The sequence below is a fragment of the Rattus norvegicus genome, chromosome 2 (genome assembly GCF_036323735.1).
Source record: "Rattus norvegicus strain BN/NHsdMcwi chromosome 2, GRCr8, whole genome shotgun sequence".
Classification (NCBI taxonomy): Eukaryota; Metazoa; Chordata; class Mammalia; order Rodentia; family Muridae; genus Rattus; species Rattus norvegicus.
The window spans coordinates 175,864,142-175,882,106 of record NC_086020.1 but is presented as its reverse complement, the minus strand read 5'-3'; the positions used below and the strand labels follow the sequence as shown (position 1 = coordinate 175,882,106).

The 17,965-nt window shown below is 53.1% G+C and overlaps 1 protein-coding gene across 3 annotated transcripts in view; it reads right to left on the bottom strand.

The window, feature by feature from the left end:
* Nucleotides 1-307: 307 nt before the first annotated feature.
* The window catches only part of Iqgap3 (IQ motif containing GTPase activating protein 3), a 41,799-nt gene continuing 24,141 nt past the window's right edge, over nt 308-17,965 (bottom strand). For all 3 annotated transcript variants that reach the window (NM_001191709.1, XM_063281833.1, XM_039102305.2), the window contains 19 exons: nt 17,330-17,413; nt 17,114-17,185; nt 16,952-17,021; nt 14,218-14,426; nt 13,416-13,568; nt 12,915-13,078; nt 12,416-12,640; nt 11,334-11,474; nt 9,187-9,271; nt 8,754-8,986; nt 8,346-8,478; nt 8,127-8,229; nt 7,505-7,631; nt 6,569-6,656; nt 5,655-5,867; nt 4,887-5,053; nt 4,531-4,632; nt 4,032-4,140; nt 308-1,317 (listed from right to left, as the gene is read on the bottom strand). In NM_001191709.1, coding sequence (NP_001178638.1) covers nt 1,204-1,317; nt 4,032-4,140; nt 4,531-4,632; nt 4,887-5,053; nt 5,655-5,867; nt 6,569-6,656; nt 7,505-7,631; nt 8,127-8,229; nt 8,346-8,478; nt 8,754-8,986; nt 9,187-9,271; nt 11,334-11,474; nt 12,416-12,640; nt 12,915-13,078; nt 13,416-13,568; nt 14,218-14,426; nt 16,952-17,021; nt 17,114-17,185; nt 17,330-17,413 — 2,592 coding nt within the window. In that variant the 3' untranslated portion in view covers nt 308-1,203. The remainder of the gene's footprint in view (nt 1,318-4,031; nt 4,141-4,530; nt 4,633-4,886; nt 5,054-5,654; nt 5,868-6,568; nt 6,657-7,504; nt 7,632-8,126; nt 8,230-8,345; nt 8,479-8,753; nt 8,987-9,186; nt 9,272-11,333; nt 11,475-12,415; nt 12,641-12,914; nt 13,079-13,415; nt 13,569-14,217; nt 14,427-16,951; nt 17,022-17,113; nt 17,186-17,329; nt 17,414-17,965) is intronic.

Sequence of the window (17,965 nt, the reverse complement as noted above, 5' to 3'; positions counted from 1 at the left end):
GCCTTAGGCACGGCACACACTGGAGCTGTGTACAATGGGTGGAAGGAGCCTGGACTGGGCTCCTCTCAGCCTGAGCTGTCAGAGTGCCTGATTGACAGACTCAAACCTAAGCATCCCCTCCTCCTCCTCTCTGTCCCGTGGTGGAAAGAGAGAAGAGATGCTACTTCCTCCACGTGTACAAGCCTGGGTAGGCAGACATAGTGGGCCTGTGCCCGTGGCTGGTAGAAGGCTGCAGAGGATGCATCCCCAAGTTCTCAGAAGCTGCACCCTCGCACCTGAGGGCTGCACTATAGGAACAACATGGGGGTTAACATAGGAAATGACATTTTATTAATAGGAAATCTAGAGGGTGGCGAGGCAGGGAGATGGAAGATGTGGGGTGGACAGAGAGTGGCCAAGGCAGATCTATGGGAACCACCTGGAAGTCAGTTGAGGTGACAAGAAGATGGCAAGACTGCTCTTTGTCCTGAAGTGAGCTGAGGTAAGGAGTTCTTCAGCTGGGGCCTCCCTGCTCGGACCCCAAGAGACTTGACTCTAGCTAAAGGGAGACAGTGGAATGTGCAGTAGTTCCAGTGGAGGAATGAGAACTCTCTGAGTTCAGAAAGTGAGAATTAAAATCATGATTAAGACCACACAACAATCAGGTTAGAATAAATACTCTGGTGACCCACATAAGAAACAGCACAAATGGAGAAAGGAGATTCGAGGTGTGCATAGCCATCATGGACATCAGCAAATGCTGCACCCAAGTCAGATACTGGGATGTGATGAGGGGTAAGAGGTTGCTGGGGGGCACAGCATGGGGGGGACTTGGGCTGTAGGGGACAGCAACGCCCATGGCTTATGAAGGGGAGGAGGGACAGACAGTCTGGCCCTGGCTTTGGAAGTCTGTGAAAAGGAAGGGAGATAAGGCTGCTGGGCAGTGCTAGAAGTACTGGCAGACACGGTGGTGACCACGCGAAAGCAATAGTGACACAAAACCATGGTCCTCTCCAGGACTGAGTGCAGGTTGCTGGTTCACAGGGATGTGGTAAAAGCCACCTAGCTGGACCGGGACGCATGGCCCACTTCAGTCAAGTAGGACAATTCCTCTTGGGTGGGAGGGTCAAGCACTGTGACCTGAGCTCTGGTCAGCGGGGACCAGAGCTGGTTAATGGAGAAGCACAGCAGCCAGTCAGTTGAGAGGCTGCCCCGTCACTTCCGTCACTTCCGAAGGAACTTCTTGTTGAGCAGGAAGATGAGGAGATTGACGTTGACTTTGGCTTTGTTAAAGAGTTTCATGACAGCCACACCCTCATACTGCAGCTGCAAGAGGTCCTAGGAGGGGAGAAACAGGGAGGGGGATTTAAGAGCTTCTGGGAGTGGCCAGCCTGTGAAACACTAATGTCACACAGCCTAACAGCTGCCAGGAGCACTGGCCATTGAAGCAGGGCGTTCAAAACCCACTTTGCAAATGAGAAAAACAGGTCCAGTGATTTAAGCAAATGTCAAGCCAAGTGGAGCCAGGACTTGACCAGGTTTCCTACTCCAGGCAAACAGCAGCAAATCTGTACTGACAATCACAGCTCTGAATCAAGCGATGGTGGTACACGCCCGTAAGTCCAGCACTGGGGAGAATGTGGCAGGAAAGTTACAAATTCCGGGCCAGCCTGGGCTATAAAATAAGACCCTTTCTCAAAGACAAAGGAACAAACAACAGCTAGGTCTGGAGAGATGGCTCGGCAGTTAAGAGCACTTGCTACCAAGGCCCTGGGTTCGGTCCCCAGCTACAAAAAAAAGAATAAAAGAAAAAAAAGAAAAAAAAAAAAAAAAAAAAAGAGCACTTGCTGCTCTTGCAGAAAGCCTGGATTTGGTTCCCAGAGCCCTACATCAGATGTCTTACAACTGCCTTTAAATCCAGGTCCAACAGATCCAATGCCCCCTTTGGCCTCCCTGGACATCTGAATGGAAATGCGCAGGCATATACACAGATCAAAAATAAAATACACCTTAAGAAAAACAGACAGTAAATATGGCTGAACATGGTTGATGCATGACTTTAATTCTAGCACTTGGGGAGGCAGAGACAGCTTTGTGTTCTAGGCTAGCCTGAGCTACAGAGTGAAACTCTGCCTTAAAAAAAAAAAAAAAAGGGATGGGGGTTGGGGATTTAGCTCAGTGGTAGAGTGCTTGCCTAGCAAGCACAAGGCCCTGGGTTCGGTCCCCAGCTCCGAAAAAAAGAAAAGAAAAGGAAAGAAAAAAAGCAAAAAGCCCAAACAAATATAAAAGCCCTGATTCACTGGATGTGGTGGCACAAACCTGTAAGCCCAGGAGGCTGAGACAGGAAGGTTGCCTTGAATTTAAGAGCAGCCTGAGCTAGAGGACACACTACCTCAAACAACAAAAGATGGACCGGAAATAGTCCAGGAATGAGAGGCTTTGCTGTTCAGTCATGTGGAGCAGAGTTCAGATCCCAGCCCCCACATCCCACGAATGACTGTAACTCCAGCCCCAAGGGATCTGATGCCTTCTTCTGGACTCCATAAGCACATAGGTTCAGGCACCCATCCACAAATAGATCAAACATACCTTAAGACAGACAGACAGACAGACAGGGGGTCTAGGGGTGTGTCTCAGCAGAGGTGCTAGTGGAGTGAGAACCTGAGTGTGGATTTTCAGCGTCCACAGTGGCGTTCACTATAAGCCAGCACTGGGAGGCAGGGACAGGTAGAGGCCAGAGGCCCACTGGCTAGCCAGCCTACTCAAAACCGTGAGCTGGCAGGCTCAGTGCATCTTAAAGGAAAAAAGGAAAAAAGTAGAGGGAGATTCCAAATGTGAACATCTGGGCTCCACAGGTCCACGAGGGCACACACACACCCCCACACCCCACCACCAGCAACAGAAAATAGGGCTTAGTTATGGTTCAGTTGACTAAGTGCTTATCAGGGACTTGAGTTGGATTCCCAGAACCCGTGTAAAAACAATACTTTAAAAATATGGCTTGTGGGTGTAGCTCAGCTGGAATAGTACTTGTCTAAGATGTGTGAAGCCCAGGTACCATACAGATCAGCTGTGGCAGCACTCCCTGCAGCCCCGCATTTGGACAGAGGCAAGGTAACCATAAATTCAAGGTCACCCTCAGCTAGTGATGGCCATCCTAGGTGACAGGAGACATTGTTTCAAGTCAAAACAAAATCACTGTTTCCCTGAACATTAGTTAAAACTGAGGTCAGTTTCCTTAGCCTTTTAGCTTTAGAGCCTATGAAACAGGGAAATGCCACAGAGAGGCTAAGGGATTAAACAAGGCAGTGCAGGGAACTAAACTAGAGACCAGGGATGTATTTTGTTTCCAGTGTTGGGATTTTACCTTTGGCTTCACATGTGCTAACAAATACTCTACTGCTGAGTTATATCCCTAGTGTTCTCTCCCTCTCCCTCTCTCTCTCTCTCCCTCCCTCCCTCCCTCCCTCAGATTTATATATTTATCAGACACACCAGAAGAGGGCATCGAATCCCATTATAGATGGTTGTGAGCCACCATGTGGTTGCTGGGAATTGAACTCAGGACCTCTGGAAGAGCAGTCAGTGCTCTTAACCACTGAGCCTTCTCTCCAGCCCCGCCCCCACCTCTTTTTTTAATTTTAATCTTTACTTTCGTCCTTCTTTTGAGACAGGATCTCATTATGTAATCCTGGCTGGACTGGAACACACTTGACTCTGCCTCCCAGTACAGAACCAAAGATGCGTGCCACCATATCCAGCTTTATCTGTGCGTGTATATAGACATGTGGTCATGCACACCACAGTACATGTGGAGAGGGCCAGGGACAACCTACAGGAGTCAGTTCTCCCCCCAACCCCCACTGTGTGGGTGGCCTTAGGGGTCAAAACCCAAGTCATTGGCTTTTTCAGTAAGCGGGGTCATGAGCCGAGCCATTGCCAGCCCTGGGCCTTGGAGTTTTGATCCTCCTACCTCAGCCTCCTTGGTGTCTGGGTTACAGACCTGCGCTCTCGCTCGGCCTTGGCTCTAGCAGGTGCTGAAATGATCTTACCTGGTAGTGGAGCTGAAACTTCTCCATGTCTACACCCAGGAACTTGGCATTGACGGCGAACCTTCCTGCCTCATCTCCAGGAGTGATGTCAAAGATGACGTTTCTGAAGCTGTGAGGGAAAGAGTCAACACAGGGTTCCTCTTTCCAGAGCCCCACCCCCATTCCTCGGCTGCCCACTGGGACAGCACCCGGCCACTGAGAGCCAGGCTTCTCCTGCGCATCACTGCCAGGGCCTGCTCTCCTCCGCTAGTTGGACTTCTGCCTGTTTAATCTTTTTTGACTTGCTTGGCCCTACCAAGCTGTTCTCACCTCCAAGTCGCTTTCCCAGCACCCTTACCAGAGCAGGAATGCATCCCACGGCCTCCTCCGCTCTGCTTGAAGATGCCCCACCTCCCCTTTAGCAAGTTCCTCCCTCCTTCCAAACTGTCGCCTTGCACTTAGAGCTTCATTCCAGCCATGACCCTCCCTGGAGACAGGAAAAGTCCCCAATGGCACATACTGAGAGACAGGGAGATCTTCAATTTCCACCAAGACACCCTTTTCCAGGAGCTGGGCGGCTGTGTAGTGAAGAGACGGCTGCTTCTTCCCCTTCCCAGAACTCCTGTTCGAAAGAAAGCCCCAGAGACAAACTTTCCACACTGGCTGTGGGCTCTGGGTGTCTGGCAGGAAGACACCAGGCCCCAAGAAACCTCCCTGCTGTGGGAGGTGATCTGGAGCCACAGACACCAGAGTTAGGAGCAGGCCGTACCACACCAGGGTGAATTCCTAGCCAGAGTTGGGAGATGGCAGGGCAAGGGCAGAAGAGGAGTGGTGGGGAGGGAACCCAGAGGTTAGGGTTGGGCTTACAGCGCGTACCTGGGGTTGGGGGCCAGGTGGTCAAGGCAGGCCTGGGTGTACTGGTTGTAGTAGTCGCCCTGTTCCTCATAGAAGATGGTTTTTGCATCTAGGCCCTGTAGCGTGGCCCGGAGCCTCAGCATCTCTGCCTTCCGCCGCTGTCGGTGCCTGCGCTGGTTGCAGATGTCCTGCAGGTGGGGGTGAGGAAGCAGGTCAGCACCCTTCATAAATCCTGGGACACCCCCACAAGGCTTACTGTGGGGATGCTTAAGAGAAATAGAAGAGGCCCTTGGGCAGGAGTGGCTTAGGATAGAATGTCTGCCTAGCCTATGGGTTCCATTCCCAGGCCCTGGACATGGCCGCCTGGAAAGCCGGTTTACCTAGGAGAAAATCCAAGGATACTATACACACCTAACAGCCCAGGCACGAACCCAGAGCCTCTCTCCAGGTTACCATGTCCCAGTGGAAGAGAGCTGGCTGGAGAGATGGCTCAGTGGTTAAGAGCACGGACTGCTCTTCCAGAGGTCTGAGTTTAATTCCCAGCAGTCAGATGGTGGCTCACAACCATCTGTAATATCTGGTGCCCTCTTCTGGCCTGTAGGCATACATGTAGTACAGAACACTGCATTCATAAGAAACAAAATCTTAAACAAACAAACAAAAAACCCTGGGCCCTCCTCAAGGGAGGAGTGGGTGACTTGGGATCACCCACTGGAGAGAAGTCTGCCTTTGGAAGGCCAGCACAGTGGCTTTGCAGCCGCCACATGCAGTCCTGGCTTGGGTTATCACCTTGGCCAGCTCGTCCACAAGTCCCTGGTAGCAGTCGTTGGCCCTGACCAGCCCCAGGCCCTGTAGCCGACGCAGGTTCCGCAGGACGCGTTGCTGCTTCTCTGCCAGTGGCAGGAGGGAGTGTGCCATCAGTGAGTGTCGTCGTTGAAGCGGCTCTGGTTTCTGGGTGTCACAGGCTTGGCGCCAACACATCAACCGATGATGGGCCTCTTCCTGGGAGGGCAGCAGAAATGCTGAGGGGGTCCTAGGCTCTACCATTCTACTTCAAAACAGGACCAACTCCAGAGCTTAGGAGTCCTATGCACATTCCTACCTTCCCTGCCTAGGTTCTGGGGGTGGGGGTGGGGGGACAATGGAAAACACACAGGCAGTGACATAGAAGAACCTTATGGATAACAGGTGACCCAAGGATCTGTATAGATCAAGGAGACATGGCCACCCCAGCTGCCAAAAGACAGATTCCTAACCCAGCATGGCACTCTGTGGGCAGGAAGTGTAGGTGGAGCCTGCCCGGCTGTTGTGGGACATGCCTCTGCCTGCCATTCCCAGCTTTACTCAGGGGACTAACTCCTAGCTTTGCCCTTACTCCAACCCCAACAGCGAGTCCACCTGGCATCCTTTCTTGCCTCCAAACCCCCCAACATTCTCCATGTCCAGTCAATTCCCTTATGTGGTCCTCAGAGCAGACTACTACTTAGCACTATCCTAACCAGCACTGTGTAGGGAGCAGGGGGAGGGGGGAGGGGAGAGCGAGCGAGCTGCTTAGGCTGCTTCTTCAGCTTGTGCCCCCCCACCGCCCCAGTATCAAGGTCAGACAGACACTTGGTCTTCTATGCACCCAGTGGCCTCTGTGGCAGACTAAGGGTGAGGTGGAGTCAAAGACTTAGCTGTTATGGATGGTCCTGGCTACTCACATGCTCCCTGGGAGCTGAGGAGGTCAGGATCTCCTCCAGGGAGTCCCCAGGGTGGAACTGGATGAGGTCGGCCAGCATCTGTTTGGTGCTGCAGGAAAGGGCAGTTTGAGGACCAGGAAAGGTCTAGACAGGGTAGGCCAAAGAGCTAAGGATAAGTGGATCCTGCCCCAGGTTTGGACTGTTAGGAATGCCTAGGATGAAAAGAGAGGGACCAGGGGAGGTGCTGTCCCCTAGAACACTCTCCCCCAAACTGGCCTCCTCTGATCCTTCAGCCCAAGGATTCACTTCCTCCTGGTAGCCACCCCCACGTCTGACCCCACCCTCTGGGAAGCTCTCTGCTGTGTCACCAACTCTTGTTGACAGTGTGTGAATGAGTGAAGAGCGGGCTCAGGGCGATGGTACCGCTAACTGGTGCAGATGGCCAGCCCAGCCCTCTGTGGACCATCCTGACTGAGAAGTGTGAAGTGAGTTCCTGGCCTGGCTTGGTAAGGTGGCTGTCCGAGAAGTCTGTGCGAGCCTGACACAGTCTAACTTCCACACCCCAAACTCACGTAAAGATGGAAGCCATTCAAAGGAACTAAGTGCACAGAACTGTCCTGACCTCCATACGTGTGCCATGACATGTGCTCCTCCTAGTCACGCATGTACACACATGGGAGGTCCTAGCTCCCAAAGTAAGTAAGGCAAAGCACGGTCTGCACGCAGAGCAGGCTCCTGAGCATCCCCGTGCTTTCAGCCATGACTCCGAGGAAAAGGCAGAGAGGTTGCCAAAGCCTAGCGGATGCTATTCTGGACAAGGCGAGTGTGAGCTGGGCTAGGGAGAACTTTTTGAAGAACGGGGTATTGGGGAGGGGTGGCGACAAGGAGTATGATGTCCTCTCTGAGTGGGACCACTGAATAGGTAGTAGGGTTGCCTGGGAGAACCACCACACCCACCTCAGAAGCAGACTTTGGGTGCTGTTGTGGTCAGCATCTGTCTCCAGCCCTTCGAACTTGTTGGTGAGTGTCAGGGACACTTCGAGCCTGCTCAGATCCTCATGCCCATCGGTGGCTACATGGTCCCCTGTGATGGGTTGAGGGATGAGTGGGGACAGGCACACAAAGATGGGTTCACAGTAGAGGTGCCCTTCTGTATACCTCTGAGGAAGCCCTTCCACACTGTCCCATGGGACCAGGCCATGCCCTCAGCCTTGACGGCCATGGGCTTAAGTTACCATCACTGGGCCTCTGTATGATCTCGATCTGGGTGTCAGCTGGGCCTTGCAGTTTAGAGGTGTTGGGAGCATCCCACTGACACTGCCTTCCACTGCATGCCAAACCCCTCTCATTCCAGAGCTCCAGAGCTAGACACCTAGACCAGACCTAGTGGACTTGTCCCCTCATGCCTCTTCTGTATGACTGTGTTGCCACAGTTTGGCCTCGTCTAGCATCAACATCTGTGCACTGGCCACGGGGCTGGGAGTCTGTGTATGTCAGTCATAGGGAACACTAGCAGGGTATGAGGAGCTGCCAGCGCACAACCATCCCTGAAGGCTCCAGAAGCCGTGAGGGCACATACCGATGAGGTCAGTGATGGTGGGTGGCTCCCCAAGGTCCTCCAGGAGCTGGTGCAGTGGGTCCTGGTGACCTGGGGCCAGCTGGTCTTGGTGTTCCAGCAAGAGCTGTGTATGGTAGAAGGAAAGAGGGTGCAGGGCTGAGCCAGACAAGGGTAGGGTGGGGGCAGTGGTCAGGGTTCTGTGTGGACTTCCAGCCTAGTCCTCCAGCGCTGACCCCTTACCCTGTGTGTGCCGATCAACTCCCCTACGGTGATGTACACCATGGGTTTGGCCACAGCCACCATGTCTGAGTATTCATCTATGGCGAAGCGCTCCTCGGGCTCTGGTACCCGGCATGCTCTGCAGATGAACTTCCTGTCCAGAGAGAGGGCACCAATACACTCACCACTTCGATGGTCGCCATCCACGGCAGGTCCGTTCTGAGGCTAGCCTTGGCCCCTGCCCTGCTTTGTCTGCTCTCAGTATGCCACCCAAGCCAGCCCACTGATGCTCCTCTCTGTCCCCTGGGAGGCTTCCTGCTGCCCCCTGAGACCTCCCATAAACCCTGTGCCTCTGGCCTTCCCTTCTTCAAGTGAACCATGGGACGTGGAGAGAGGTCCAGGGAGGAATAGGGTGACAAGACCCAAGACCTGAACTTGTGATGCAAGTCCTCCAGGTAGCCATTCAGGATTCGAAGGTGCCGGCTCTCCCCGGAGAAGACCTTGCCAGCAGCCGCATGCTGTAGGAGCTGAGCCACAGCTCCTAGCGCATGGCGCTGTGGGGCGGCCAGGCTGCTGCCTGCTGCCATGGCCACAATGTCAAAGGCGTCAGGAGCTACCACAGCAGGGTTCAGGAAGCGGTAGTACAGGAGGTTTCCAACCACCTGAGTGCAGAGGAGAAATTCCAGAAAGGTCTGACAGCCGTAGGCCCACATTCCCCACTGGTTTGCCAGGCTCAGTTTACAGGATGGGACCATTTCTCTCCTTGGATACTTATAATATCGTTTGTCATCCTGTCTGGGGATCACTGGCAAAAGCAGACAAAGGAGGCTCCTGGAGATGGCAGAAGACACACAACACTTGCCTTATAGATGTCCCTCTCCGTGGCATTGGGGAACTTTGTCTCTAGGGTTGTTTTCAGGACTTTGGCCATATACCGAATCCCATACCTTAGGAACAGAATAGGGATGTTAGGGCTCTTCTCATCCCGTCCCAGACTCAAGGTATGAGAAACCAGCAGCCTTTCCCCTCTAATCCCAGCTACTCTAGAGCTGAGCCCACATACATTCCACCTCTACTGCTCCCAATGGCAGTCCTCCACCTTCTGGTGCTCCTTGCCACAGCCCTCTACCCCTGGGCCTTTGCCCTTACTCCTGTCCTTGTGTTAATACCAGGCACAGGGCCCTTTTGGCCCCCTACAGTGCTCCCTGCCTCCAACTCTTTGTTTTGAGACAGGGTCTTGCTATGGAGTACAGACAGTCCTCAAATTCATGATCAAAACCTCTACCTTACAAGGACTGCTGCTATAGCTGTGTGCCGACACATGCAGCCCGAGAACCCTTTACCCCGACCCTCTCTCATTTCCCCCAGACCACCTCTGCTTACTATATACCTCACCGTCCATAGAGGCATGTTATGCTGTCTCCTGGGTAGCCGATGGCTCAGGAAGCTCCAAGGCAGCCAACTTTGCCAGCTCCCAGAGGTCCTGAATAGCATGCCTGGGCTGGGACCTACCTGCCTGTCTGCCTGCCTGCTCTCAGCCACTTCTTTCCCAGCTGCCCCTCTGTCCCCTGATGGGAAGACTGGAGTGGGTCCTCGATCACACAGGGGTTTTGTCAGCCTGAACTTCTTTGTCAAGTCCTGGGATGGGTTCACCACCACAAAACTAATCAGACTGTGTTAAACGCTATCTCTATATCCAGCGACCAGATGGAGATTTATAACTCACTGTGTATTTCTCTCCTTAGACTTTGGTTTTTTCTTACTTCCAATTGCAAAACCTCAGTTCAGCTCTTCAGTTTGGGGCTGCTTCCCCTTTGGCGCTCAACTTTGCCCTCAGAACTAAGAACCAAATCCAGTGGCTGAATGATTTAGAGGTTAACAGCTCAGTTTCTCTTCTTTTTTTTTTTTTTTTTCCCCAAACGGGTTTCTCTGTGTAGTCCTGGCTGTCCTGGAACCCACGCTGTCGTAGACCAGGCTGGCCTCAAACTCATAGAAAGCCTTCTGCCTCTGCCTCCTGAGCGCTGGGATTAAAAGCATCCACCACCACACCCAGCTTCAAATAGTTTTCAACCAAACATTGAATGATTTGTGCTTGTTTTGAGACAGGGTCTCATATAGCCTAGGCTGGACTCAAACTTGGTAGTGTAAGGCTTGTTTATAGCTCTGACCACCCTGCATCTACCTCCAGGTTACTGGCTGATATTTAAGAAGAGAACTGGGGGGGCTGGGGATTTAGCTCAGTGGTAGAGCGCTTGCCTAGGAAGCACAAGGCCCTGGGTTCGGTCCCCAGCTCCGAAAAAAAGAACAAAAAAAAAAAAGAAGAGAACTGGGGGCTGGAGTGATCAGCAGCTAAGAGCACTGACTGTTCTTTCAGAGAAAGAATGCCATCACCCACATGACGGCTCACAGTCACCGCTAACTCTACTGTCAGGGATCCGTCACCTGTTTCTGGCCTCTGAAGGTACCAGGTACACACATGGTGCACAGACATGCATGCAGGCAAAACACCATACACACTAAAACAAACAAACAAAAAAAACCCAATTGGGTTGGGGATTTAGCTCAGTGGTAGAGCGCTTGCCTAGCAAGCGCAAGGTCCTGGGTTCAGTCCCCAGCTCCGAAAAAAAAAAAAAAAAAAGAAAAAAAAAAAAGAAAAGGAAAAAGAAAGTGTGGGAGGGAGGACTGTAACTGTAACTGTGAGGTATGTTTCCAGTTTGAAATATTAACCTTTTTGACTTTGTGGACCAGAGAATCCTATCTTTTCTCCAATTGTTCTCAGATAAAAGTGTATCTCTGCTATTTTGGAGTCCCCTTTGACCAGTGACATTGTTCCAGCCACACGGACCCACCTGCAGCATCTCAGCTCAGTTCGCTGGCAAGGGCTGAACACACACCTGAACCCTGCTAGCCCCCCCTGGCTCCCTCTTTTCCCACCCGCTTCCCTCAGAATGTCACGTGTTCTGCTCTCCTGCCAAACCAGTCTATCCCCAGGGAGGTGGTGATACATACGGAATGTGGTCCACCGATGAACTGATGGCAACGAAGAACTTTTCAGTCATGGCGAGGAGATTGCGCAGGGAGATGTCTAATCGTCTCTGCACTTCAGAGTGGCTCAGAGCCTGCTCGGGGGTGACGTCATAGGGGAGATGGCTGTGGGCAGAGAGAGACACACCATAGAGCTGGTGTCCCCTTCTGTTGCCTCCCTTCCCGGGCTTTCCCCATCAACTCCTCTATATAGTCTTCTACAGACAGGTTCAAGACAGACCAGACCAAGAGGAAGGGCCAGAGAAAAAGGCAGCACTCAGCAAGAACTGCAGCAGTGAGGATACACAGCAGGGAGGGAGGAGGGAGGAGGGAGGAAGGAGGAGGGAGGAGGGAGGAGGGAGGACTGAAGCAGTGAGGATTCACAGCAGGGAGGGAGGAGGGAGGAGGGAAGGGGGTGGAGGGAGGACTGAAGTAGTGAGGATGCACAGTGGGAAGGGAGGAGGGAGGAGGGAGGAGGGAGGAGGGAAGAGGGAGGACTGAAGCAGTGAGGATTCACAGTGCGGAGGGAGGAGGGAGGAGGGAGGAGGGAGGAGGGAGGAGGGAGGAGGGAGGAGGGAGGAGGGAGGAGGGAGGAGGGAGGAGGGAGGAGGGAAGAGGGAGGACTGAAGCAGTGAGGATTCACAGTGCGGAGGGAGGAGGGAGGAGGGAGGAGGGAAGAGGGAGGACCGCATCAGTGAGGATTCACAGTGGGGAGGGAGGAGGGAGGGCTGCAGCAGTGAGGATGCACAGTGGGGAGGAAGGAAGGAGGGAGGACTGCAGCAGTGAGGATGCACAATGAGGAGGGGGGAGGGAGGACTGAGCAGTGAGGATACACAGCGAGGAGGGAGGACTCAGGTGTCACAGAGCAGCTGGAAAAGAGCAGGGAGAAATGCCGGCCAGACTCAAAGGCAGATACCACATGCTCCTATCAAAATCATCTCTGGCAGCTGTGGTAACAGAAAAAGTCAAGGCCCAAATCTCCTGTAGGCTGGGCATCATCTCTGCTTTTGTATGTCACCCAGGCTCCCCTACAGATCGGAGCATGCCTTCCCGTCCTGCCAGCTCACCTGCGCTGTCCAGTCTGGGCCTCCACCTGGTTGATCCAGCTCTTATAGATGTGGACAGGATCTGTGTGGATGCTGACTGACCTGTCTTCGAGCACATCCTGGATGACCTTGCCAAGGATCTCCTGCAGAGCGCTCTGTCCCCGCCCATTGCGGTAGAACCTCACCACCAGTCTCACTACTGTTGGGTTGCCTGTCACCACATCCTGGGGCTGTTCCACCTTTGACCTGTGGTGCAATAAGTCTCTGGCCCCATGCTGGAGGACCTAGCTGCCTGTTCACACCAACTCTAGTGCCCACCCTAAGAAAGGCCCCTCTGTCTGGGTGTCATCCTACCCGCTAACAGGTCAGCCTGCAGCCCCCACTGTGCTGCTGCAGTCTTACCTGCTTCCTACAAGCTGAAGAGGAATGGCCTCCCCACGCCATTCTAGGCTATACAACCATAGCCGCAGTCTCTGCCCCGCCCTCCCTGTCCCCCACACCTGCGGTCAGGAGCGCATACTTGATTTCCTCCTGCAGTGCCGTTCTGAACAGCTGGAGCAGAAGGTAGGCCTCCCGGCGGTTGGAGGCATAGTTGTACAGACTGAAAATCACGCCTTCCATGAACTTGGTGGTTTTGTTCTGGGGCATTTGAAAGATCAGTTTGGCCAAATAGATGGGCTGAGTCTGTGAACGATCGGGGAGACAGGGGGCAGGGAATGTTCTTGGAGCACTAGCAATCAGAGGAGTTACAGAGAAAGTATCACCTTCTGGGGGAGGGGGGGCTGGAAATAGTCCACACAAATGGGGAGGGGTAGCCTCTCCTGGGAAACTGGGTATTGGAATAGGGCATGAAGAAAGGTAAAGAGAAGGCCTCACCTCAGGAGGTGATGGGGCCTTCCTGGGTTTTTTAATTGCTTCGGGGTTTTTTTAGTGTTGTGTGTGCCAAGCAAGCACTCACCACTGTGCTACCCTGCCCCCCACCCCCACCCTAGGCTCCTCCTGGGAAGAGCTCTTTGCTCACCTGCAGCAGGTAGAAGAGGTGCTGGTAGGCTTCTAGCTTCTGCCGTTTCTCTCTGCTCAGTGACTTTAATCCCTTCTGTTTGTCCAGGATCATCATGTCTGACAGTTGCTCCTTATTCTTCTTGGTCAGCTTCTTGCAGTGGGAGACTACCTCCTGGATATGGGTGTAGTAGGGGCAAACTAACGAGGCCGGACTCGTACCAAAGCACAAAACAGATGGTCCAGACTCGGTGTCTGAAAGAGCCAGGGCTCATGAGAGGAGAGAAAGCTCTTGTTACTGCCCACAGCTCCGCTTGGCTCCTCTGCTTTCACATGTGGGTCTTCAGCGCTCTGGGTTACCAGGCAGAGGCCCTGTGCCTACTCATGGCTTTTTCTCTTATTTCTTATCAATCATTATACAGCCTCGTGGGGGAAGACATGACGGCATCATCAGCCTGCTACTCCACATCTGAATGTCATTTACAGTAGCTTTCGTATCTGTCTCTGCATTCTGCCAGGGAAGATATCAACCCCTTATTCCAGAACGAGCTAAGGGGGAAACAGACTTCGAGGTTAACTGATCGCCCACGGCCTGGGCACTGGGACTCGGCAGAGCGAGACATTCGCATTCTACCTGCAGGGTTCGTTCTCCTGCACCTACACACATCCAATGGCTGACCAAGGGCAGAGGGCCGTAGGCACAGGGACCTGAGCCAGGCGGTAACCTATACACATCTGAAAAGGATGGAATTACTAGTTGAAGGAGCAGGGCTCCCTCTCAGGAGCAGCAGGCCTGGGGAAGGGTGGCTCAGGGGGCATCTCACCTGCAGGGTGATCCGGTTCTTGACCAGCAGGCCAATCTTGATGTCCATGAGGTTGAGGTCCTGCTCCAGCTGCTGATTAGAGCGGATCTTCCTGACCACTTCTTCCTGCAGCCTCAGCAGCTCCGCCTCAGCCGAGAAGTCCTCCTGACTCTGGTTCAAGAGGTGAGCGAATTTCCGGACCACAGAGAGGGGAGGGTGGCGTGCGTGCACTAGCAGGAGGGGAGAATTGATCAGGCGGGTACATCAAGCCTCTGCCAGCGGCTGCCCCCTGACGATCCCCTGTGCCCCAGGCCTGTTCTAACTGCCAGGTCTACCCATGAGCTTTTGTAGCACAGCTGTTCTCTGCCCTTCACATACCAACCCATGTTGGCCTCTCCAGTGACTTTCCCACCAAAACCAGGGCCACAAGCCTTCTCAATGCCCCACAAAGGCATCCTGGTTCTATCCCGCCTGTCCCCATTCCTGCTGGGCTAGCCTGTCTCTCATGCCCTCCCCCACCCCACTGTCGGCCACCACACAGCCCTGCTAGCTGCATGTTGCACTTGTGTGGTGTGTCCATGTGGCAAGTGGCCAACTTTATCATGAAGAGAAAAAAAAGCAAAAACAAAAACAACAACAATAACATCTCATGTACATGTGTGCTTTTGCCTGCATGTGTGTCTGTGCACTATTTAAACAAAGGCCAGAAGGCATCAGAGCCCTTGGGACTGGAGTTACAGGCAGTTGTGGGCTATTATGTGTGGGATGTGTGGGTGCTCAGAATTCAACCTTGGTCCTCTTGAAAAGCAGCCAGTGCTCTTAATCACTGAGCCATCTCTCCAGCCCCAAATCTAAGTGGTTTAAAAAAAAAAAACAAACAAAAACCCAAAATAACCCTCAATGGGTCCAACACTGCAGCATCTTTCTTACAGATGAGCTTCCAAAGGCAGAGAGGGGTAGGTGATGTGCCCCAGGTGACCCCCAGCTAGTAATGAAAGAGGCAGTCGTGTTTGGAGGCCGTGGGATTCTAGACTCTGTGGCCGGAGGGAATCTAGTAAGGGAATCTAGGCAAATAAGCCACTGTTAGATACTGCACTTCTGTTGCTTTGAGGGGCAAGCAGGAGGGATTTTGGGGAAACAAAAGTGAGCCTCACTCCTACAAGGGAGCAAAGAAACGTGGCCAGAGGCTGTGCGGTTCTACCTACTGTCCGCGGGGGAGGTGACAAAGGACAGCGGCAGAAGTCAGAACCTGGGGATGCATGGAGCATGGCACACCACGCTGTCTTTGCTTTCTGTAAATCTGACACAAGTTAGAATCATCTGAGAAGGAACCTTAGCTGAGGAAATGCCTCCACCAGACTGGCCTGTAGGAAAGCTGTTGGGCATTTCTTGATTAGTGACTGATGTAGAGGGGCCAGGTCTACTGTGGCCGGGGCCATCCTTGGGCAGGTAGTCAGTCTTGGGGTACATTAAGAGAGCAGGCTGAACAAGCCAAGAGGAGTAAGCTAGTAAGCAGCACCCCTCCATGGGTGTCCCTCCCACATATTCCTGCCTCAGTTCTCTCAATGACAGACTGTGGCCTGGAGGTGCGAGGATGAAATTAACCCTCCCCCCACTCCACGTTGCTTTTGGTCCTGGTGTTTATCACAGCTGTATGAACCTAACGGGACAAGGTGTGAGGAGGTACAGGAGGACGGGAGGAAGGGGCGGGAGGGGTGCTGTGACTAGTGGACTGGACCTCAGGCAACAGGAGCCCCAGCATGCTAACAGAAGAACGGCAAGCGGCAGGACTGCTCAGCTGCAGTGGAGATGCTAAGGCCCCATGGAGAAGTCAGGATGATCTGGTCCAGTCAGCCTGAGAATCAGGACCCCAACCTCATGGACGCCAGGGATCAGCCAACGGGAGTGGGCTTAGGCTCAGGATTAGTGGAATAAAATGGTTGCAGAGATGACAAGTGACCACCTCTGATGGGAGGACTCCTCAGCGCAGAAGTCACCACGCCCGTATACAGTACGTGGCCGATTCTGGGTGGATGCTGGGGCGAGGAAGTTGGAGGAATCACTGGAGGAATAACTTTCCCCCAGAAATACTGGAGGGAAGGAAGAAAGATAAAGGACACGTAGAGCCGTGTAACAGCAAAGGAGACGGCAGGGAGGGGAGAGAGGAAGCAGCCCATGCTGACTGCCGGAGGGAGGAGGACTAAGCGTGAGCCGCCTGAGGCCCCCACCTGAAGCACAGAAAGGAAAGAGCCCTCCTGCTCCAGGAATCCAGAGCAAGAGGTGAACACAGAGATAGACCAGAGTGCTAGTTCACGCCCAAGGCTGGAATCCTGGACTAGCAGGACAGGGACTAAGCTGGGAAACTGACTCTACCAGAAAGTTCTTGCTACACATGCATAAGGACCTGAATACTACGAAAGGACAGGCATGGAGGTACGTGCCTGTAATCTCAGGCTAGGAGGCAAGAACAGGAGGATCCTGGGGGTCTCACAGCCAGCACATGAGCCAAGGAAAATGGCAAAGTTGGAAGCTCATGGAGGGGAGAAGAGCCTACCACAGGGGAATAGACATGCTAGGCCTGCTCAGAAAAGACCTGGACACAGGACCCCTGTCTATGACAAAACTATGTGCTACCGGGAGGTGCCGACTCTGTGCTCCTCAGATAACCTGATGATGACCTCACTCTTTCCTGCTGTGCATCCCCAAGGGCGACACAGAGCTGTGTCTGGCTCTGGTTTTCTATCTCCCAGCATACCTAACATCCTGTAGTCATCACGGGCCTTCCTGGCTCGGAAAAATGCTTGAATCTTCACAACGGAGTCAACCTATCGTGAACACAAGGGAACAGGGTGGGTGTCCTATTCGATTTGATCTGATCTAGGAGAGTACGGATGGGCGTGATGGGGGCAGCGCTCACGTTCTTCTGGAAGTATCGCAGACGCCTGAGGTACTGCCTTCGTGCTGCCCACATTCGGGCCCAGGCCTGGATCTGAGAGGAGAGACACGACCTTCAGGACCTCAGGCTGAGACCCACCCTCAGGCCCTAGCCAATGCGGCCAACTCCAGGGCCAGAATGAAAAAGTGTTCTAAGGACCCCTCAAGAGAAAGGAACTACCCAAACCACCATAGTTACCGTGATAATAGCATTCAGGTTTGCTTTAAAATACTGCAGCCGCTCCTGGTAAGTCTTCCGTTGTCTATAACCCCGCCAGTGGGCCTGCCAAGCAGAAGAGGAAACCCTAGCAGATGTCCTGGAGCTCGAGGCCAGTGGCAACAGCTTCATTCCAGGCCCTTTCGGATGCTGTGGTGGCGTGAATGAGAATGGCCTGTATAGGCTCATATATCTGAATGTTTGGTTCCCAGTGATGGAGTGTTTAGGAAGGATCAGGAGGTATAGCCTTGTTCGAGGAGGTATGTCACTAGGGGTGAGCTTTGAGGTTTCAAAAACCCACACCAGGTCTAGTCTCTCTCTGTCTCCAAACTGTGGAACGGATGTAAGAGTCTCAGCTACTACTCCAGTGCCTGCCTGCCTGCCTGCCTGTCAGCTGCCATGCTTCCTGCCTGATGACCATCAATTAACCCTCTGGAACTTACAGTCTCAGCAAGGCCCCAGGTAAACGCTTCCCTAAGTTACTTTGTCATGGTTTCTTCATAGCAATAGAACAGAAACTAAGACAAAAGAATGGGGAAGAGAAATTGGCCTTGTTCCCAGAGGTCTGCCGGCTTTATGAGAAAGACTAAGAAACTCATGTGAGACGTGGACTCAAAA